This window comes from Schistocerca gregaria, chromosome 2 (genome assembly GCF_023897955.1).
Source record: "Schistocerca gregaria isolate iqSchGreg1 chromosome 2, iqSchGreg1.2, whole genome shotgun sequence".
Taxonomy (NCBI): Eukaryota; Metazoa; Arthropoda; class Insecta; order Orthoptera; family Acrididae; genus Schistocerca; species Schistocerca gregaria.
In genome coordinates this window covers 739,062,321-739,082,657 of record NC_064921.1, presented here as the reverse complement: position 1 = coordinate 739,082,657, position 20,337 = coordinate 739,062,321, and the positions used below count along the sequence as shown (strand labels likewise).

Sequence of the window (20,337 nt, the reverse complement as noted above, 5' to 3'; positions counted from 1 at the left end):
GTGCTGAAACTTCCTGGCAGATTAAAACTGTGTGCCGGACCCAGACTCAAACTCAGGACCTTTGCCTTTTGCGGGAAAGTGCTCTACCAACTGAGCTACCCAAGCACAACTCAAGCCCCATCCTCACAGCTTTACTTCTGCCAGTACCTCGCCTCCTACCTTCCAAACTTTACAGAAGCTCTTCTGCGAACCTTGCAGAACTAGCACTCCTGAAAGAAAGGATATTGCGGAGACATGGCTTAGCCACAGCCTGGGGGATGTTTCTAGAATGAGATTTTCACTCTGCAGCAGAGTGTCCACTGATGTGAAACTTCCTGGCAGATTAAAACTGTGTGCCGGACTGAGACTCAAACTCGGGACCTTTGCCTTTTGCGGACAAATGCTCTACCAACTGAGCTACCCAAGCACCACCCACGCCCCATCCTCACAGCTTTACTCCTGCCAGTACCTCGCCTCCTACCTTCCAAACTTTACAGAAGCTCTTCTGCGAACCTTGCAGAACTAGCAATCCTGAAAGAAAGGATATTGCAGAGACATGGGTTAGCCACAGTCTTGGGGATGTTTCTAGAATGAGATTTTCACTCTGCAGCAGAATGTAGAGCACTTGCCTGCGAAAGGCAAAGGTCCCATGTTCGAATCTCAGTCCAGTCCGTGTTTATAAGGATACCCTTCCTTTTTTCAGATGCTTTGTCTGGTTTGAATCGATTGCTTATTTTGCTTTGATGTGATAAGTGCCGTTCTCTTTGTTATAGGGTTTTATGTCACTCCAAGCTCAAAACGCATTATTGTACTGTGTCATGCATTGTTTTTCGCATTCTGATAATGAGTGTTTACGACCTGTCGCTGCTCGCGGAATGACTTGCTTTTCCACACGCTACCACCACTGACAATAAAAAAAAGATGTCTCATAAGTGAAACAATAGCAAGAGGCTGCTATTTGTTGTTGCTTACACTGCTACTTTCTTTGATAATGATCAACAATAACCAAATAATAGACTGCGTATGATAGACGATGTTCTGAACGCAAGTTTAGCGAAAATTTTTCTCTGTTTCAAAATCTTTGCAGACGCCTCTTTAGTACATTACATTCGGCACAGAAATTAGAGTCATCTCAGATTTAAAAATCTAGTCAGTTGCTGTGCTTCATTTCTGACAGCAGTCAGTGGCTCGTGGTCTTGCGGTAGTGTTCTCGCTTCCCACGCACGGGGTCCCGGGTTCGATTCCCGGCGGGGTCAGGGATTTTCTCTGCCTCGAGATGACTGGGTGTTGTGTGTCTTTCATCACCATTTCATCCTCATTCACTCGCAAGTCGCCGTATTGGCGTTAAAGACTTGCGGAGCGGCGGCCGAACCTCCCCGCGAGGGGTCTCCCGGCCACCAATGCCATATGCTCATAATAATAATACTATTCAGCATAAGAATAATACGAACATAAACATGACATGATATGTATATTCTTCTGTGTTTGCTTTTGTCTTTCTCTAGTTTTGTAGTTTATTAGGCAGACAGGATTTAAATGAGATAGCAGCAAACACGAAAGAATACATGGCATAATAAATACATTCTTCTACCTTTTCTTTTAATTTATTTACTGACGCAGAGGTTTTGGCACCAGTATTTATCTTCATACCTGCAAAACATGCCTGTGTAACGGTACACATAATCGACGGTAGAAGTTAGTTGTGGCGGCACCTACCAGCATTTTTCAGAACTTCCGCTTACTTTGCACTCGATTCTAAGCCGCAGGCGGTTTTTTGGATTATAAAAACCGGAAAAAAGTGCAGCTTAGATTCGAGTAAATACTGTATTATTTATCATTGTTAGCAGTACAAAAATAAATAAATAAATAAACTGTAGAGTTTCCCTATGTTTGCTAAAGTGTCGCATGAATCAGCGCAGGCTATAATATATAACTGAGTAAAAATATTACAAATTTATTTCATGTATCAAATGACAAATTTCCAAGAAATTTGTTTATTTCTGTGTAAATTTGCAACATAACTAGAACTATAACAGTATGTACAAGAACCCTAAGGAAAAATAAGAATAGAAGACTACGAACAAAATGCCTAGCTTTAAAAGGATGGACAAACTTAGCTATAATGTTCAGTCTGTCCATCGAAGAGGCAGTGACAGAGATAAAAGAAAGTTTCAGAAGTGGGATTAAAAATTCAAGATGAAAGTACATCCATTATAAGATTTGCTTATGACATATCTATCCTCAGAGCAAGTGAGGAAATACTGCAGGATCTCTTGAATGTAGTGAACAGTCTAATGAGCACACACCATCAATTAAGAGTAAACTGAGTAAGGAAAAAAATGAAGAATTGCAGAAGTGAGATTAACTATATACTTAGATAAAAATTAGGGATCACAAAGGAGGCGAAGTAAAGGAATTCTGCTATCTTGGTAGGAAATTACACATAACAGATGAAGCAAGGAGGATATAAAAAGCACAGTAGCGCAGGAAAAGAGGCCCTTCCTTGCAAAAATAAATTTGCTAGTACCTAAGACAGAATTTAATTTGAGCAAGAAATTGCTGAGAATGTATCTTTGAGTTCAGCATTATAAGCAAGTGAATCCTGGACTGCGGGAAATCTGGAAAAGACGAGAACTGAAACATCTGAGATATGGTGCTACAGAATAATGTTGAAAATTAGGAGGATTGATAAGATAGAAAATGAGGAGTTTCTCCTCAGAATGAGTGATGAGAGAAACATGTGGACAACATTGACAGGAAGAAGGGACAGTATGATAGAACATGGGTTAAGATGTCAAGGACTAACTTCCATGATATTTGAGGGAGCCATGGAGAGTAAAAACTGTTGGGAAATATAGAGATTGAAATACTCATGTAACCATCAAATGATCAAGGATGTTGGGTATGAGGGTTACTCTGTGATGAAGAGGTTGGCACAGGAGAGGAATTCATAGGGCCTGGAGCAAACCAGTCAGAAGACATAAGCACTCAAAATAACACTGCCATTTTTCCTTACTCATATTTCAGATACATGATCATCTTGCTCTCTTGTTTTGTCTTCAAGTTTATGTACATAAAATACCTATCACAACAATTTTTGAAAAGATATAGCCAAAGTATCATATTAGGAAATTATAGTCAATTATTGTGCCTTACCAGCAAATTATAGTCAATTATTGTGCCTTACAATGTAGGCAGTTTTCTATTTGTTATGTGATTGTATCACATGTAAAATAATTCAGACCTTTCAAGTTGCCTTAATAGTAACATTTGTAATTTTTTTCTTGTATTAAATTTTTTCTGTTGTGTGTCATTGTTATGTTGAATACATCAAATTTTTGAGTGGAAATTCTACTCAAATTTTTGTGAAGTTTTATAGAGAAAGAAGAATGAGCTGCACATTCCCAGAGGTTGGAAAAATCACTCCGATCTCTATACCAAAGATTTGAGAAGCATAGTTTCCAGCAGCTTTTTCTTCTCCTGCAATCTCCTGCAATTTTCTAGCTCATTCTGATCCCTGTCTTTCAGTTGTTTGAGATGAAACTGTTAATTAAAACCAATTTTTTTAGGTGTTGTTTGTGTTATCCCTTTTGTTGCTTTGCTTAGTAGATTCATTAATTCTGGTTCAAACAGTGTTACATTCTAGTCGTAAAGCCATAAACATCCTAAATAGCTCATATAGAAATTAGTTTAGAAAAATTTCATATTCAATCTAAACTTATACCTCATACATTCTCATTTTCTCTCTCTGTTGACAGGTTTGATAAACTGCTCTATGTTGGAATGTGTGAGGACAATGAAACAAAACTTAGTGTGCTGAAGGCCTTAACTAGAAAGTAAGTGAAGAGGAACAAAAACATTTATGGATAGATCATACTCATTTGAATTATTTCACAGTACATTTTCCATTAAGGTAGGGGAAGATTGAAGGAAGTGCTGTTTAGTGCCTTCATTGTATGTAAAGGTAACACACAGATGGGATAAAGAAGAATCATTGGAAATAGCACTAAGGTTTTGAGATGAAAATGTGGTTATGTGGCTATAGAATGTCAGAAATTGGTTTCAGATCCAAGACGGCGGCGGTGGTGGTGGTGGTGGTGGTGGTGGTGGTGGTGGTGTGTATGGCACAAGGCTCTTATAGCAACTATTAACTGAACTTGGAAGAAAATTAATGCTGTGAAAGATAGTTCAGCATAATCTTAGTGGGCTTTTATTCATACTGGTAGTCATTACATGAAAAATAAGCAACAACAGTTCTATCTCGTAAAATTGTTTACCTGCAGAAGATTAGTTCTGATTTGTGCATGGACACAAAATGACAAGATATAGTGGTAAGTAACTGCAGGTAGAGGGAAGGCCACTGTATTGACTACTTGTTGGACTCAGTGCTGATTGCTGCACGAAAGAACTGGCCCTTTTAATACCATCACTTTATCATAGTTCTCTGAAACAATGGAGAGTCTCCTGTGATTAGAAATTATCACAAGCTATTAGAGTTTTTAAGAAGAGTCAAAGAACATCTGCACAGCATGGAGTTAATGTGCTCTATAAATCTGCCACATGTGTATGATCATCTCTGATCATCTTTCTGAAAACTGAGTAATTTCATTGTAAAAACCAACAAGGATTTTGTAAACTCTAATCACATGCAACCCAACTCACTTCTTAGCTTATGAGACCCAAAATAATGCAGATGTTGTTGTTATGGTCTTCAGTCCTGAGACTGGTTTGATGCAGCTCTCCATGCTACTCTATCTTATGCAAGCTTCTTCATCTCCCAGTACCTACTGCAACCTACATCCTTCTGAATCTGCTTAGTGTAGTCATCTCTTGGTTTCCCTCTACGATTTTTACCCTCCACGCTGCCCTCCAATACTAAATTGGTGATTGTTGTGCCACAAACTTCTCTTCTCCCCAATCCTGTTCAATACTTCCTCATTAGTTATGTGATCTACCCATCTAATCTTCAGCATTCTTCTGTAGCACCACATTTCGAAAGCTTCTATTCTCTTCTTGTCCAAACTATTTATCGTCCATGTTTCACTTCCATACATGGCTACACTCCATACAAATACTTTCAGAAACGACTTCCTGACACTTAAATCTATACTCGACGTTAACAAATTTCTCTTCTTCAGAAACGCTTTCCTTGCCATTGCCAGTCTACATTTTATATCCTCTCTACTTCGGCCATCATCAATTATTTTGCTCCCCAAATAGCAAAACTCCTTTACTACTTTAAGTGTCTCATTTCCTAATCAAATTCCCTCAGCATCACCCGACTTAATTCGACTACATTCCATTATCCTCATTTTGCTTTTATTGATGTTCATCATATATCCTCCTTTCATGACACTGTCCATTCCATTCAGCTGCTCTTCCAAGTCCTTTGCTGTCTCTGACAGAATTATGATGTCATCGGCGAACCTCAACATTTTTATTTCTTCTCCATAAATTTGAATCCCTACTCCGAATTTTTCTTTTGTTTCCTTCACTGCTTGCTCAATATACAGATTGAATAACATCGGGGAGAGACTACAACCCTGTCTCACTCCCTTCCCAACCACTGCTTCCCTTTCATGTCCCTCGACTCTTATAACTGCCATCTGGTTTCTGTACAAATTGTAAATAGCCTTTTGCTCCCTGTATTTTACCCCAGCTACCTTCAGAATTTGAAAAAGAGTATTCCAATCAACATTGTCAAAAGTTTTCTCTAAGTCTACAAATACTAGAAACGTAGGTTTGCCCTTCCTTAATCTAGCTTCTATGATAAGTTGTAGGGACAGTATTGCCTCATGTGTTCCAACATTTCTACAGAATCCAAACTGATCTTCCCCGAGGTCGGCTTCTACTAGTTTTTACATTCGTCTGTAAAGAATTCGCGTTAGTATTTTGCAGCCGTGACTTATTAAACTAATAGTTCGGTAATTTTCACATCTGTCAACACTTGCTTTCTTTGGGATTGGAATTATTATATTCTTTTTGAAGTCTGAGGTTATTTCGCCTGTCTCATACATCTTGCTCACCAGATGGTAGAGTTTTGTGAGGACTGGCTCTCCCAAGGATTCCAATGGAATGTTGTCTACTTCGGGGGCCTTGTTTCGACTCAGGTCTTTCAGTGCTCTGTCAAACTCTTCACGCAGTATTGTATCTCCCATTTCATCTTCATCTACATTGTCTTCCATTTCCATAACATTGTCCTCAAGTACATCGCCCTTGTATAGACCCTCTATATACTCCTTCCACCTTTCCGCTTTCCCTTCTTTGCTTAGAACTGGGTTTCCATCTGAGCCCTTGATGTTCATACAAGTGGTTCTCTTATCTCCAAAGGTCTCTTCTAATTTTCCTGTAGGCAGTATCTACCTTGCCCCTAGTGAGATAAGCCTCTACATCCTTACATTTGTCCTGTAGCCATCCCTGCTTAGCCATTTTGCACTTCCTGTCGATCTCATTTTTGAGACGTCTGTATTGCTTTTTGCCTGCTTCATTTACTGCATTTTTATATTTTCTCCTTTCATCAATTAAATTCAATATTTCTTCTGTTACCCAAGGATTTCTACTAGCCCTCGTCTTTTTACCTACTTGATCCTCTGCCGCCTTCTCTACTTCAACCCTCAAAGCTACCCATTATTCTTCCACGGTGTTTCTTACCCCCATTCCTGTCAATTGTTCCCTTATGCTCTCCCTGAAACTCTGTACAACCTCTGGTTCTTTTAGTTTATCCAGGTCCCATCTCCTTAAAATCCCACCTTTTTGCAGTTTATTTAGTTTTAATCTGTAGTTCAGAACCAATAGATTGTGGTCAGAGTCCACATCTGCCCCTGGAAATGTCTTACAATTTAAAACCTGGTTCCTAAATCTCTGTCTTACCATTATATAATCTATCTGATACCTTTTAGTATCTCCAGGCTTCTTCCATGTATACAGCCTTCTTTTATGATTCTTGAACCAAGTGTTAGCTATGATTAAGTTGTGCTCTGTGCAAAATTCTACCAGGGGGCTTCCTCTTTCATTTCTTTGCCCCAGTCCATATTCACCTACTATGTTTCCTTCTCTCCCTTTGCCTACTACCGAATTCCAGTCACCCATGACTATTAAATTTTCATCACCCTTCACTATCTGAATAATTTCTTTTATTTGATCATATATTTCTTCAATTTCTTCGTCATCTGCAGAGCTAGTTGGCATATAAACTTGTACTACTGTAGTAGGTGTGGGCTTCGTATCTATCTTGGCTACAATAATGAGTTCACTATGCTGTTTGTAGTAGCTTACCCACATTCCTATTTTCCTATCCATTATTAAACCTACTCCTGCATTACCCCTATTTGATTTTGTGTTTATAACCCTGTAGTCACCTGACCAAAAGTCTTGTTCCTCCTGCCACCGAACTTCACTAATTCCCACTATATCTAACTTTAACCTATCCATTTCCCTTTTTAAATTTTCTAACCTACCTGCCCGATTAAGGGATCTGACATTCCACGCTCCGATTCGTAGAACGCCAGTTTTCTTTCTCCTGATAACGACATCCTCTTGAGTAGTCCCCGCCCGGACATCCGAATGGGGGACTATTTTACCTCTGGAATATTTTACCCAAGAGGACGCCATCATAATTTAATCATACAGTAAAGCTGCATGCCCTTGGGAAAAATTACGGCCGTAGTTTCCCCTTGCTTTCCGCCGTTCGCAGTACCAGCACAGCAAGGCCGTTTTGGTTATTGTTACAAGGCCAGACCAGTCAATCATCCAGACTGTTGCCCCTGCAACTACTGAAAAGGCTGCTGCTCCTTTTCAGGAACCACACGTTTGTCTGGCCTCTCAACAGATACCCCTCCGTTGTGGTTGCACCTATGGTACGTCTATCTGTATCACTGAGGCACGCAAGCCTCCCCACCAACGGCAAGGTCCATGGTTCATGGGGGGGAGGATCATGCAGATAGTGGGGCCTAAATTAATACATATTCTTCAACTTCTGCAGACTCTTTGATTCAGTTCTGAACTGCTGTCTAGTTAACAAAAAACTGAGCTTGTTTGATGCAGATAAGACTATGGCCAGATAGCAGATGTTCTAAAAAGGTGGATGGCAATTGATATACATCAGACAAATCGTAAGGAAGTGTAAATCATTCAAGGAGAACCTCTTTTACAAAACCCTCATCCTCTGTTTCTTCAGTATTGGGTCTTTACCACACTGGATTGGAGGGCAGTAAAGATTTTGAGAGAAGCTGCACACTTTATCATAGATTTACTTCAAGAAGTTCAACAGAGTTCATTAAAAGATGCCACAGGAAAGGTGTTGCATTTTGTAGAGAAACTTATTATTAAAATTCTAAGAATACTTAGTAAAAGATAGGGCAAGAGAGGTATTACATACTCAAGCATACATCTTCATAATGAACATGGTGGTAAAATTAGAGATGTTTGAGGTTATGTGGTGATATACTAAAAGTTGTTCCTCCAATGCACCATTGAGATAGTAGCTGATGGTTAAATGTGTAGCTGAACAAATTGTGTGCTTAGCTTATTCACAAATACATGACCAGTGTGGCATGGATTTCAGAACAAAATTGAATGCACTAAAGACATGTCATTCTATTGAAAGGTATGTTACTGCTCTGGTTTTCAATACGTGCGATATTATGAAGTATTGTCCTTGTTTCAGTGTACAATGAAAGCAGGTTGAAAATATAGATCTACATCTACTTCTGTACTCTGCAAGCCACTATATGGTATATAATGAAGGGTCCAAAGTGTAGTAGAGGTAGTGTGTCTATTATCTATGGTCTCATTTCTCTTGCCTGTGCTATTTCTGTTTTTCTCTGTTATCATTTTTTAATGATATCCTTCTTTCCCTCATTTTCTCTGATGAATGAAGACTGTCCTTTTATTACGGAATTTTGATAACTTTTGCTTTTGGATCATCTAATAAGGAAAACAGGAGTACTGAAGCTGAACTCCTCTTTATTTATCCTGAAATTCATCTCCGTATCTCATGTTTCAATGCAGTGAAAAGGAAAAAACATGGCAAAGCTGTCATCAGCGTGAAGCTGGGTTTGAATCCCACAGTTCTTTACTAGGCATGATCTCACTACAAGCTTTTGCTTTCCTCTGACCTTGAACTTACTTACCCAGCAGTTAAGGTGAATCTGCGGTTTAAGATGGACTCCAAACCACAGTACAACTCAGGGTCTTTCATGGTAACAAACATTGCCAGAGCTGAAAGAAGTGATGACTGACTTATAAAAATCGTAGGACTCACTGGGGACTGAACCTCAGACCTTTTCAACTATAATCTGGAACTTTGCCACTGGCCACTGCGTCTCACACTATAAAATGCAAGGAGGCTAAAAGCAACAACATACTTTCATTTACTGATGCTTCAGGAGGAAGAATATGGATGTGCATTTAACACAATAAACAGGAATTAACTTGAATGAAAATGTACAGGAACAATTTAGTAACAATGTCCCGTGCAAGACCTTTAGCATATTTCTTCAGCATTTCTTTGCCGTGTGACCACTGGACACTTGTTATTGGTGGCAGTTAGAACAACTGTACTGCTGCTTAAAAAGAAAAATGTGTTTATGAAGTATCAGATCACATGGACAATTGTATGAAGGGTAATTAGCAAACAGAACTTGCTATCATACTCACAATGGAGAGATATGACAAGTAGAAGTAACATATGGAATAATTCTAGGAAATGTGCTGGATCAGTCACTCTTCACAGTGTATGAAAATGGCCTTCTGATAATTTCAGTAGCTCTCAGAAGTTCTTCCTAATTGTTTCAGATATGTGTAGGGAGATCACACATTTGTAAAATTATTTCAAAATATAGAATACCTGCAGATGATGAACATTGAATGCAAGTACCAACAGCTGGTCCTCAGCGTAAGTAAATGTGAATAAACAAACAAAAATGTCTAATATTTATTTTATCCATCATAACCACTCAACTACTGAGAACAGTCACAGTCATCAAGTATCTACAAACAGTGATCTGGAGCAGTTATGTTTCAATTTATGTTTCTTTCTCTTTTCTCTGATTTACTTAAAGAAAGCTATACTTTTTTTCAGACCTGTATGTATTTATTCTTTCCTCCATTCATTCACTGACTCGTGCTCCATAGATCCCATCAAGGTGGAAAACCTTCAGGGAAGTAGAATGTGTCATATTGTAGACTGAAAAAGGGAAGAATCTGTATAAGAAATAATGTCTGTACACTATCTCAGTGATGAAGTATCGCTGCCTGCTATATATGTTTTTTTCTCAGACTGGTGAAATTTAACATAATAAAATTAACAGTAAAATCACTACTTAAGGAAAACAGACACTGCTTCTTCAGTTGTAGTAAATATTTGCTGTTTAGCTACTACTATGAGCTAAATATTTATCAAAGAATATCTGTTAGCTAAATGTTACAAGTATTGAAACCTATTTACAATGAACATAGCTATTTGTGATGCAGCTAATAGGAATATTCAATGCTTGAATCTCAATAATCAGATGATACATAAGAGAAATAGCTTGTAAAGCATGTTTTAATTTTGCTTTGAATTTTTAAGGATTCCAAACTTCTTTCTGTGTGTTTACTCTAATCCAGGAGACAAAGTCTGCGTAGGAATTATATTTTTCTGTTGAATTATAGTTGTGCAAGTAACTATTCATCTGAAACTGATTTTACGAACATATGCCATTGAGGAGTAAATATATTGAGAAAAGTGACTTTAAGAATTCCAAGATCTGTAAAGAGATTATCTGCTTGTGTATTATTCTTCTTGCTTATTTTTGCGGAGGAATACTTAGTTTTCTTTATTTATGTTACCACAGGATAGTGGAGGATATACTTCTGTTTGTTTGAAATTGTGATAAAGCTTTTCTACTTTAATGGGATGTAGAAAAAGATTGTGGATCAATTCTCTTGTATACTTTGACTCATTGTGGCAAAAGACTATTTTTGCCCTTGGAAAACAGCATGTCCATCCTTCTATGCTTTTTTCAGGGAAATGATTATTTTCCAACCATGGTGTTCATTGTTTGATGATTTTATACAGGGGAGGAATATCCTGCCTCACAACAAATGTACTATATACAGGTAGAAGCTCTCTGAGTAAAGTAGCACACACTCTTAACCCTTCACCTAGCAACAAACACATTCATAATGGTTACCATTTTGCTACAGAAGAATGCTGAAGATTAGATGGGTATATCACATAACTAATGCGGAGGTATTGAATGGAATTGGGGAGAAGAGGAGTTTGTGGCACAACTTTACTAGAAGAAGGAATCGGTTGCTAGGACATGTTCTGAGGCATGAAGGGATCACCAATTTAGTACTGGAGGGTAGCGTGGAAGTTAAAAATTGTACAGGGAGACCAAGAGATGAGTACACTAAGCAGATTCAGAAGGATTTAGGCTGCAGTAGGTACTTGGGAGATGAAGAAGCTTGCACAGGATAGAGTAGCATGGAGAGCTGCATCAAACCAGTCTCAGGACTGAAGACCACAACAACAACCACCACCATTTTGCAAACAGTAACCAGTCATAAATGACAACAGGCAGTTCTCCATGTGAGCAGAAAATCTGCCAGTGTATTCCAGAGATGAATCTACACAATAAGAAACATTATTTCATATATTATGTAAAAATCCTTGGTAATCTTTCTGAACACTTGCTAACCTATGAATGATTAATATTGGGCAAGTTCAGTTGATGCTTTCCTTTTCTTCTGTTGTAGCCAAAAAATGGAGAAGGGTACCAATATCTGTGAATTAATTGGAACTTTTCCCTTTCAGTATTGCTAGTTTGTCACTATATGATCACCGACCTGTAGATGGATTATTAATTCAAGCTGTATTTGTATTTCACAGCTTGTATTCATGCTCTTTAATTATTTCATGATATTCATTTTTACCCCTCCGTGAACCATGGACCTAACCATTGGTGGGGATGCTTGCATGCCTCAGCGATAGAAATAGCCATACTGTAGGTGCAACCCAATGGTGGGCCAGACAAATGTGGTTCCTGAAGAGGGGCAGCAACCTTTCCAGTAGTTGCAGAGGCAACCATCTCGTTTCTTTATTGAACTGGTCTTGCAACATCAACCAAAATAGTGTTGCTGTGCTGGTACTGTGAATGTGGACTAGGGGTAGGGAATGAAAGAGGAAGCCGCCTGGTAGAATTTTGCACAGAGCATAAGTTATTCATTGCTAACACTTGGTTTAAGAATCATGAAAGCAGGTTGTATAAGCAGAAAAGGCCTGGAGACACTGGAAAGTTTCAGATAGATTATATAATGGTAAGACATAGAAGACATTTCCACGGGCAGATGTGGGCTCTGAGCACAATTTATTGGTTATGAACTGTAGATTAAATCCAAAGAAACTGCAAAACGGTAGGAATTTAAGGAGATGGGATATGGATAAACTGAAAGAACCAGAGGTTGTAGAGTGTTTCGGAGGGAGCATTAGGGAATGATTGGCATACAAGAATACAGTGGAAGAGGAATGGGTAGCTTTGAGAGATGAAATAGTGAAGGCAGCAGAGAATCGAGTAGGCAAAAAGACAAGGGTTAGTAGAAATCCTTGGGTAACATAAGATATGTTGAATTTCATTGATGAAGAGAGAAAATAGAAAAATGTAGTGATCAGTCGAAAAGGAAACAAATGTCTCAAAAATGAGATTGACAGGAAGTGCAAAATAGCTGAGCAGAATGGCTAAAGAACAAATGTGAAGATGTAGAAGTACATATCACTGGAGGGTAAGATAGGGAAATTAAAGAGACCTTTGGAGATAAGAGAACCACTTGTATGAATATCAGGAGCTCTGATGGAAAACCAGTTCGGGTATTGACTTGAGGGCAATATTATGGAAGTCGGAGAGAACATAGGTGAAGATGAGATGGGAGATATGATACTGTGTGAAGAATTTGACAGAGCACTGAAAGATCATTTTGTTAGAACTACTGATAGCCTTTGGAGAGCCAGCCATGACAAAACTCTTCCATCTGGTGAACAAGATGTAGGAGACAGGTGAAATACCCTCAGACTTTAAGAATAATATAATAATTCCAATTCTAAAGAAAGGAGGTACTGACAGGTGTGAAAATTACCGAACTGTCAGTTTAATGAGTCACAGTTGCAAAACACTAACACAAATTCTTTACAGTTGCATGGAAAAACTAGTAGAAGCCGACCTCAGGAAAGATCATCTTAGATTCCATAGAAATGTAGGAACATGCAAGGCAATACTGATGCTATGACGTATCGTAGGAGATAGGTTAAGGAAAGGCAAACCTACGTAATAGCATTTGTAGGCTTAGAGAAAGCTTTTGAGAATGTTGACTGAAATACTCTCTCTCAAATTCTGAAGGTGGCAGGTGTAAAATCTAAGGAGCGAAAGGTTATTTACAATTTGTACAGAAATCAGATGGCAGTTATAACAGTCGAAGGGCATGAAAGGGAAGCAGTGTTTGAGGAGGGAGTGAGACAGCGTTGTAACCTATTCCCGATGTTGTTAAATCTGCATATTTTGCAAGCAGTCAAGGAAACAAAAGAAAAATTCGGAGTAGGAATTAAAATCCAAGGAGAAGAATAAAAACCTTGAGGTTTGCCAATGACATAATTCTGTCAGAGACTGAAAGGACTTGAAAGAGCTTTTGAATGGAATGAACAGTGTCTTAAAAGGAGGATATAAGGTGAAATTCAACAAAAGCAAAACAAGGATAATTGAATGTACTTGAATTAAATCAGGCGAGGCTGAGGGAATTAGATTAGGAAAAGAGACTCTTAAAATAGTAGATGAGTGTTGGTATTTGGGCAGCAAAATAACTGATGGTGGTCGAAGTACAGAGGATATAAAATGTAGATTGATGATGGCTAGGAAAGGGTTTCTGAAAAAGAAAATTTTGTGAACTTTGAGTATAGATTTAAGTGTGATGAAGTCTTTTCTGAAAGTATTTGTATGAAGTGTAGCCATGTACGGAAGTGAAACATGTATGATAAACATTTTGGACAAGAAGAGATAGAAGCTTTTGAAACACGGCACTACATAGGAATACCAGGGATTAGATGGTTAGATTATGTAACCACTTGACTAAAAGAAGGGATCAGTCGGCAGAACACGTTATGAGGCCTCAAGGGCTCATCAATTTAGTATTCAAGGGAAGTGAGGACAGTAGAAATCATAGATGGAGACCAAGAGATGAATACATTAAGCATATTCAGAAGGATGTAGGTAGCAGTAGTTACCCAGAGCTGAAGAGGCTTGCACAGTATGGAGTAGCACGGAGAGCTGCATCAAACCAGTCTCTGGAGTGAAGATCACAACAACAACAACAACAACATTAATTTTTATGCTCATTGTACCCACAACTACCAGTAAGATTATTATTGTTGGTGACAAAATCAACAAAACTTTGGTAGACTTGAAACTGTGCTATTATAATTGCCAATGTGAAGATTTCATTCTATTCATGCACTGCAACCAAAGGTTTTGAAGAGAAATGTATGTTATTTTTCAGGTTTAAGCTGAAAACAGATGTGAATTTGTCTGATGTTGTTGAGCAGTTCCCAGATGTTGTCACTGGTGCAGATGTGTATTCAGTCTGTTCTAAGGCCTGGCTTAGTGCTGTTAGATCCATCGTTCACAAAGTACAAGAGGGTAAGTATAAGTTTGGGCATGTACAACAATGCCCCGAAATCTTTTGGAGATATGTTCATACAAAAAGACGCAATGAACCTTAGTTAATAAACAGAAGCTTGGCAATCAGAAATTTGGTTATGACGTCTCCTCATTTCAGGATAGCTAAGGAAATCATATATTTAGCTTACCTCTAAACATAATGAGACTGATTGTGTAGATTAGTTTATGCATGACACCTAACTTTTCTCTGTTTCCAAACTACATCGCACAAACAGTTAAACACACATTATATGTAAACAGATATGTTTCCTACCATACAAAGTGTAAGCATTGTGAGTTATGGGTATGTTTACTATGATTAAGTTAACTTAATCATGCACAGCATGCAGGCTGAAAGACAGGCAGAATTCTGAGAAATAGTATTGGCATATTCCAGGAAAGAGTTGAATGAATTAGCAAAAATTAGTCACAGTTGAAAATTGTTTTTTATACACTCCTGGAAATGGAAAAAAGAACACATTGTCACCGGTGTGTCAGACCCACCATATTTGCTCCGGACACTGCGAGAGGGCTGTACAAGCAATAATCACACGCACGGCACAGCGGACACACCAGGAACCGCGGTGTTGGCCGTTGAATGGCGCTAGCTGCGCAGCATTTGTGCACCACCGCCGTCAGTGTCAGCCAGTTTGCCGTGGCATACGGAGCTCCATCGCAGTCTTTAACACTGGTAGCATGCCGCGACAGCGTGGACGTGAACCGTATGTGCAGTTGACGGACTTTGAGCGAGGGCGTATAGTGGGCATGCGGGAGGCCGGGTGGACATACCGCCGAATTGCTCAACACGTGGGGCGTGAGGTCTCCACAGTACATCGATGTTGTCGCCAGTGGTCGGCGGAAGGTGCACGTGCCCGTCGACATGGGACTGGACCGCAGCGGCGCACGGATGCACGCCAAGACCATAGGATCCTACGCAGTGCCGTAGGGGACCGCACCGTCACTTCCCAGCAAATTAGGGACACTGTTGCTCCTGGGGTATCAGCGAGGACCATTCGCAACCGTCTCCATGAAGCTGGGCTACGGTCCCGCACACCGTTAGGCCGTCTTCCGCTCACGCCCCAACATCGTGCAGCCCGCCTCCAGTGGTGTCGCGACAGGCGTGAATGGAGGGACGAATGGAGACGTGTCGTCTTCAGCGATGAGAGTCGCTTCTGCCTTGGTGCCAATGATGATCGTATGCGTGTTTGGCGCCGTGCAGGTGAGCGCCACAATCGTGACTGCATACGACCGAGGCACACAGGGCCAACACCCGGCATCATGGTTTGGGGAGCGATCTCCTACACTGGCCGTACACCTCTGGTGATCGTCGAGGGGACACTGAATAGTGCACAGTACATCCAAACCGTCATCGAACCCATCGTTCTACCATTCCTAGACCGGCAAGGCAACTTGCTCTTCCAACAGGACAATGCACGTCCGCATGTATCCCGTGCCACCCAATGTGCTCTAGAAGGTGTAAGTCAACTACCCTGGCCAGCAAGATCTCCGGATCTGTCCCCCATTGAGCATGTTTGGGACTGGATGAAGCGTCGTTTCACGCGGTCTGCACGTCCAGCACGAACGCTGGTCCAACTGAGGTGCCAGGTGGAAATGGCATGGCAAGCTGTTCCACAGGACTACATCCAGCATCTCTACGATCGTCTCCATGGGAGAATAGCAGCCTGCATTGCTGCGAAAGGTGGATATACACTGTACTAGTGCCGACATTGTGCATGCTCTGTTGCCTGTGTCTATGTGCCTGTGGTTCTGTCAGTGTGATCATGTGATGTATCTGACCCCAGGAATGTGTCAATAGAGTTTCCCCTTCCTGGGACAATGAATTCACGGTGTTCTTATTTCAATTTCCAGGAGTGTATATTCTGAATAATCATCTACAGTTTCTTATTGAGGTTCTTGCAGTTAAGAAATTCCTCTTTCAGGATTTTGGGTGTGGGGAAATCTGCTGTACTTCACTTAAACCAAATGTCTCCAGTTATTTGTTGGATGTATTCCAGTCTCTGTTTTCACCTACAGTTTTTACCCTCTACAACTCCCTCAACTACCATGAAAGCTGATATCTTTAACACATATCCTGTCATCCTGTCCCTTGTTCTTGTCAGTGTTTTCCATATGTTCCTTTCCCCACTGAGTCTGTGGAGAACCTCATCATTCCTTATCAGTTCACTCAATTTTCAACATTCTAATGTAGCAATGTATCTCAGATTCTTCAGTTTTTTCCTTCTTAGGTTTCCCACAGTCCATGTTTCTCTAACAAACAATGCTGTGATCCAAATATACATTTTTTTGCAATTGCTTACTCAAATTACGGCCTATGTTTGATACTAGTTGACTTCTCTTGGCAAGGAACGCCCTCTTTGCCAATGCTAGTCTGCTTTTTGCGCCCTCCATGATTCACATGTCATATGTTATTTTGATTCCAAAGTAGAAGAATTCCTGCATTTCTTCTACAACATTGTTACCAATTTGAATGTTAAGTTTAGCAGTCATCACATTACGACTACTACTACTACAACTACTACTACTACTACTACTACTACTACTACTAATTACTTTCATCATTTTTTGGTTTACTCTCAATCCAAAGTGTGTGCTTGTTAGACTGTTCATTCCAGACAGGAGAGTCTTCAGTTCCTCCTCTCCTCCGCTGCGGATAACAATGTCATCATCAAATCTTATCATTGATATCCTTTCACCCTGAATTTTGATCCTACTCTTGAACCCTTTTTTTTATTTCCATTATTGCTAATTCATTGTACAAATTGAGCAGTAGTGGTAGAAGACTGCATGCCTGTCATACATGTTTTTAATCTGATCATTTTGCCCTTGGTCATACACTCTTATTGTTAAATCTTGGTTGTTTTACATATTGTATATTACCTGTCCTTTTGTACAGCTTACACTTATTTTGTTGAGAATTTTGTCCATCTTGCACCATTCTACCATCTTCAGTGCTTTTTAGGCAACAGACCATATGAACATGTCTCAATCTTTCATAAGTCTTGCTTCTGTTATCAAGCACAATATCAGAACTGCCTCTCTGGTGTCTCTTCATTTCCTCAAGTGACACTGATCATTATCTAACAGATCCTCAACTGTCTTTTCCAATCTTCTGCATATTATTGTTGTCAGCATTGTGGATGTGTTAGTTGTTGTGCTGATTGTATGAAAGTTCTCACACTTATGTGCCCTAGCTATCTTTGGGATTGTGTGAATGACATTTTTTTCCCGAATGCTTGATGGTATACCTCCAGTCTCTCACATCCTACACATCTTCTTGAATAGTCATGTGGTTTAGCTTCCCTCAGTAATTTTAGAAATTCTGAAATAATGTTATCTATCCATTTTGCTGTATTTTATCTCAAGCCTTCCAAAGCTCTGTCAAACATTTGACTTCAATACTGGATCCCATATGTCTTCCATATCAACTACCACTTCTTCCTGTATCCCATCAGACAGTTACTCCTCACTTTCCCCCCCCCCCACCCCTCCCTCCTCTCTGCCACATACTTCTTATTTGTTTCACTCCTAAATGACTTACGTTACAGTATTCATGTCATTCACGGAACATTTTTGATGTACTTCCTTCTTCCATCAATCTGTTGAAGTATTCCTTCTGTTAACCAAGGTTTCTTTGTCATTACATTTCTTGTACCTGTGTTTGCCTGGATAATTTCTGTAACTGCCCCCTTTTATTTTTTAGCAATGTCCATTCCTTTTAAACTGATCTGCATAGTGAAGTATTCGTTATTGCAGTACCTACAGCCTTAGAGAATTTCAGACGGGATGGGTATCTTCATCCTTCAGTGCTTCTGTAACCCACTTCCTTCTACACTGTTTCTTCTAGGTGATTCTCTTAAACTTCAGTCTACTCTTCATCATTATTAAATTGTGATCTGATTCTACATCTGCTCCTGGTTATACCTTACAATCCACTATCCGATTTTGAAATCTCTGCCTGACTGTGAAGTAATCCAACTGGAATCTTCCCATGCCTATGGACCTTTTCCAAGTATAATTCCTCCTCTTTTGATTTTTGTATAGTTTGTTCACTGTTACTAGCTGAAATTTATTGAACAACTCAGTTAATCTTTCTCCTGTTTCATTCCTACTATCAAGCCCATATTCTCCTGTAACTCTTTCCCTACTTTCAAGTTCGTATCCACCATGACTATTGCTTCACATACCGGATTACCTGTTCAATATCCTGATAAATGCTGTGTCTGCTTCTTCATTTTCTGCCTCTGACATTTTCGTGTGTACCTGAAATGTTTTTGGTTTGCTGTGGATTCTAATGAGAAGAACCCTGTCATTGAACTCCTCATTGTAACACACTTTATACCCTACCTTCTTATCCACAAAAATTCTGTTCCTGTTATACCATGTTCTGCTGCTCGTAATATTACCCTATTCGTCTCACCAAAAATCCATATCTCCTTTCTATTTCACTTTACAGATCTGCACCATACCTATGTTGAGCCTTCTCATTTCCCTTTTCAGATTTTCTAGGTACCCTACAATATTCAACTTCTGACATTCCATGTAACAACTTTCATTATTACCACATTATCCATTTCAATCTTACTCTCATCATTTTTTGGGACAATAGAGTTTGGAAGTAAAGTGAGGAAAAAAAAATGTGGTCAGCATGCATGTTAGTGATGACTTTTTCTTAGGTGTAAAATAATGAAGAAGAACACCAGAAATGATCATTCTTATTCATTCCTTCTAACACTGCATAACAAAATAACTTTTTTCCCCCAATATGATGTTACAGCCACACCAGGAGACCGTGCCACACTATTATCAACAACTGTTGAAGTTTCTGCAGAGGACTTCAGCACAGCAGTGGCTAACATCAAACCATCAGTATCTGATGAAGATATGGCATACTATCGGAAAGTGCAGAAGGAAATGAGTGCTGTTTGAATAATGATTTTCATTGAAATTCTTATTTTGTTACCTGAAATGGGTTCCTAGTAGTAACCTGAATTTATCATCCAAGGTGATGATACAAACTTTATTTTGTATTACTGTGGATATTTTTACTGAAAAAAAAAGAAAAATTAAAGAAATTGATACAAATTAAATTTAAAACATTATTTATAAGTACTGAGTGATCAGTGAATTGTTGTGACTGCCATGTTCTTATTTGTATCAGGTAGATAGGAACATAAGCTCTGGTAATTGAACCAGATTTCCACACTAGTGGAGACACTTCTGAGGACCATTGGGCACACACTGTTAACCTGTAATATTTTATTTTTGTCTTATGAGCAGCTCTTGGTTTAAACTCATTGTATGAAATTACACCGAGGACATAGATTTCATAAATGAACGTAGTAACGGTTATGGCTAGAGGAGAAATGTAAAGCCGTAAAAGTATGAGTAACCGGGGGGGGGGGGGGGGGGGGGGGATAGGTTTTATCTATAGGAAAATTAAAGAAAACTTTTGAGAAAACACAACCACCTCTGTGAATATGAAGAGCTCAGACGAAAAGTCATTATTACGAAGCAAAGGAGACTGAATGGTGGAAGGGATATATAGCACAGCAATATAAAGGAGAAGAAACATGAAGACAATATTATGGGAAGGGAAGGGGAAGTAGCTGAAGATTAGCTGGGAGATACACTGAAAGACCTAATTTGAAAC

The 20,337-nt window shown here is 39.3% G+C and overlaps 1 protein-coding gene across 1 annotated transcript in view; it reads left to right on the top strand.

Moving 5' to 3' along the window:
* Nucleotides 1–19,790, top strand: part of LOC126334900 (peroxisome assembly factor 2-like) — a 114,440-nt gene extending 94,650 nt beyond the window's left edge. Inside the window, exons 9-11 of the mRNA XM_049997609.1 lie at nucleotides 3,738–3,815; nucleotides 14,506–14,645; nucleotides 19,462–19,790. Of these exons, the coding sequence (XP_049853566.1) occupies nucleotides 3,738–3,815; nucleotides 14,506–14,645; nucleotides 19,462–19,613 (370 nt within the window). The 3' untranslated portion in view covers nucleotides 19,614–19,790. The remainder of the gene's footprint in view (nucleotides 1–3,737; nucleotides 3,816–14,505; nucleotides 14,646–19,461) is intronic.
* The last annotated feature ends 547 nt before the right edge of the window (nucleotides 19,791–20,337 follow it).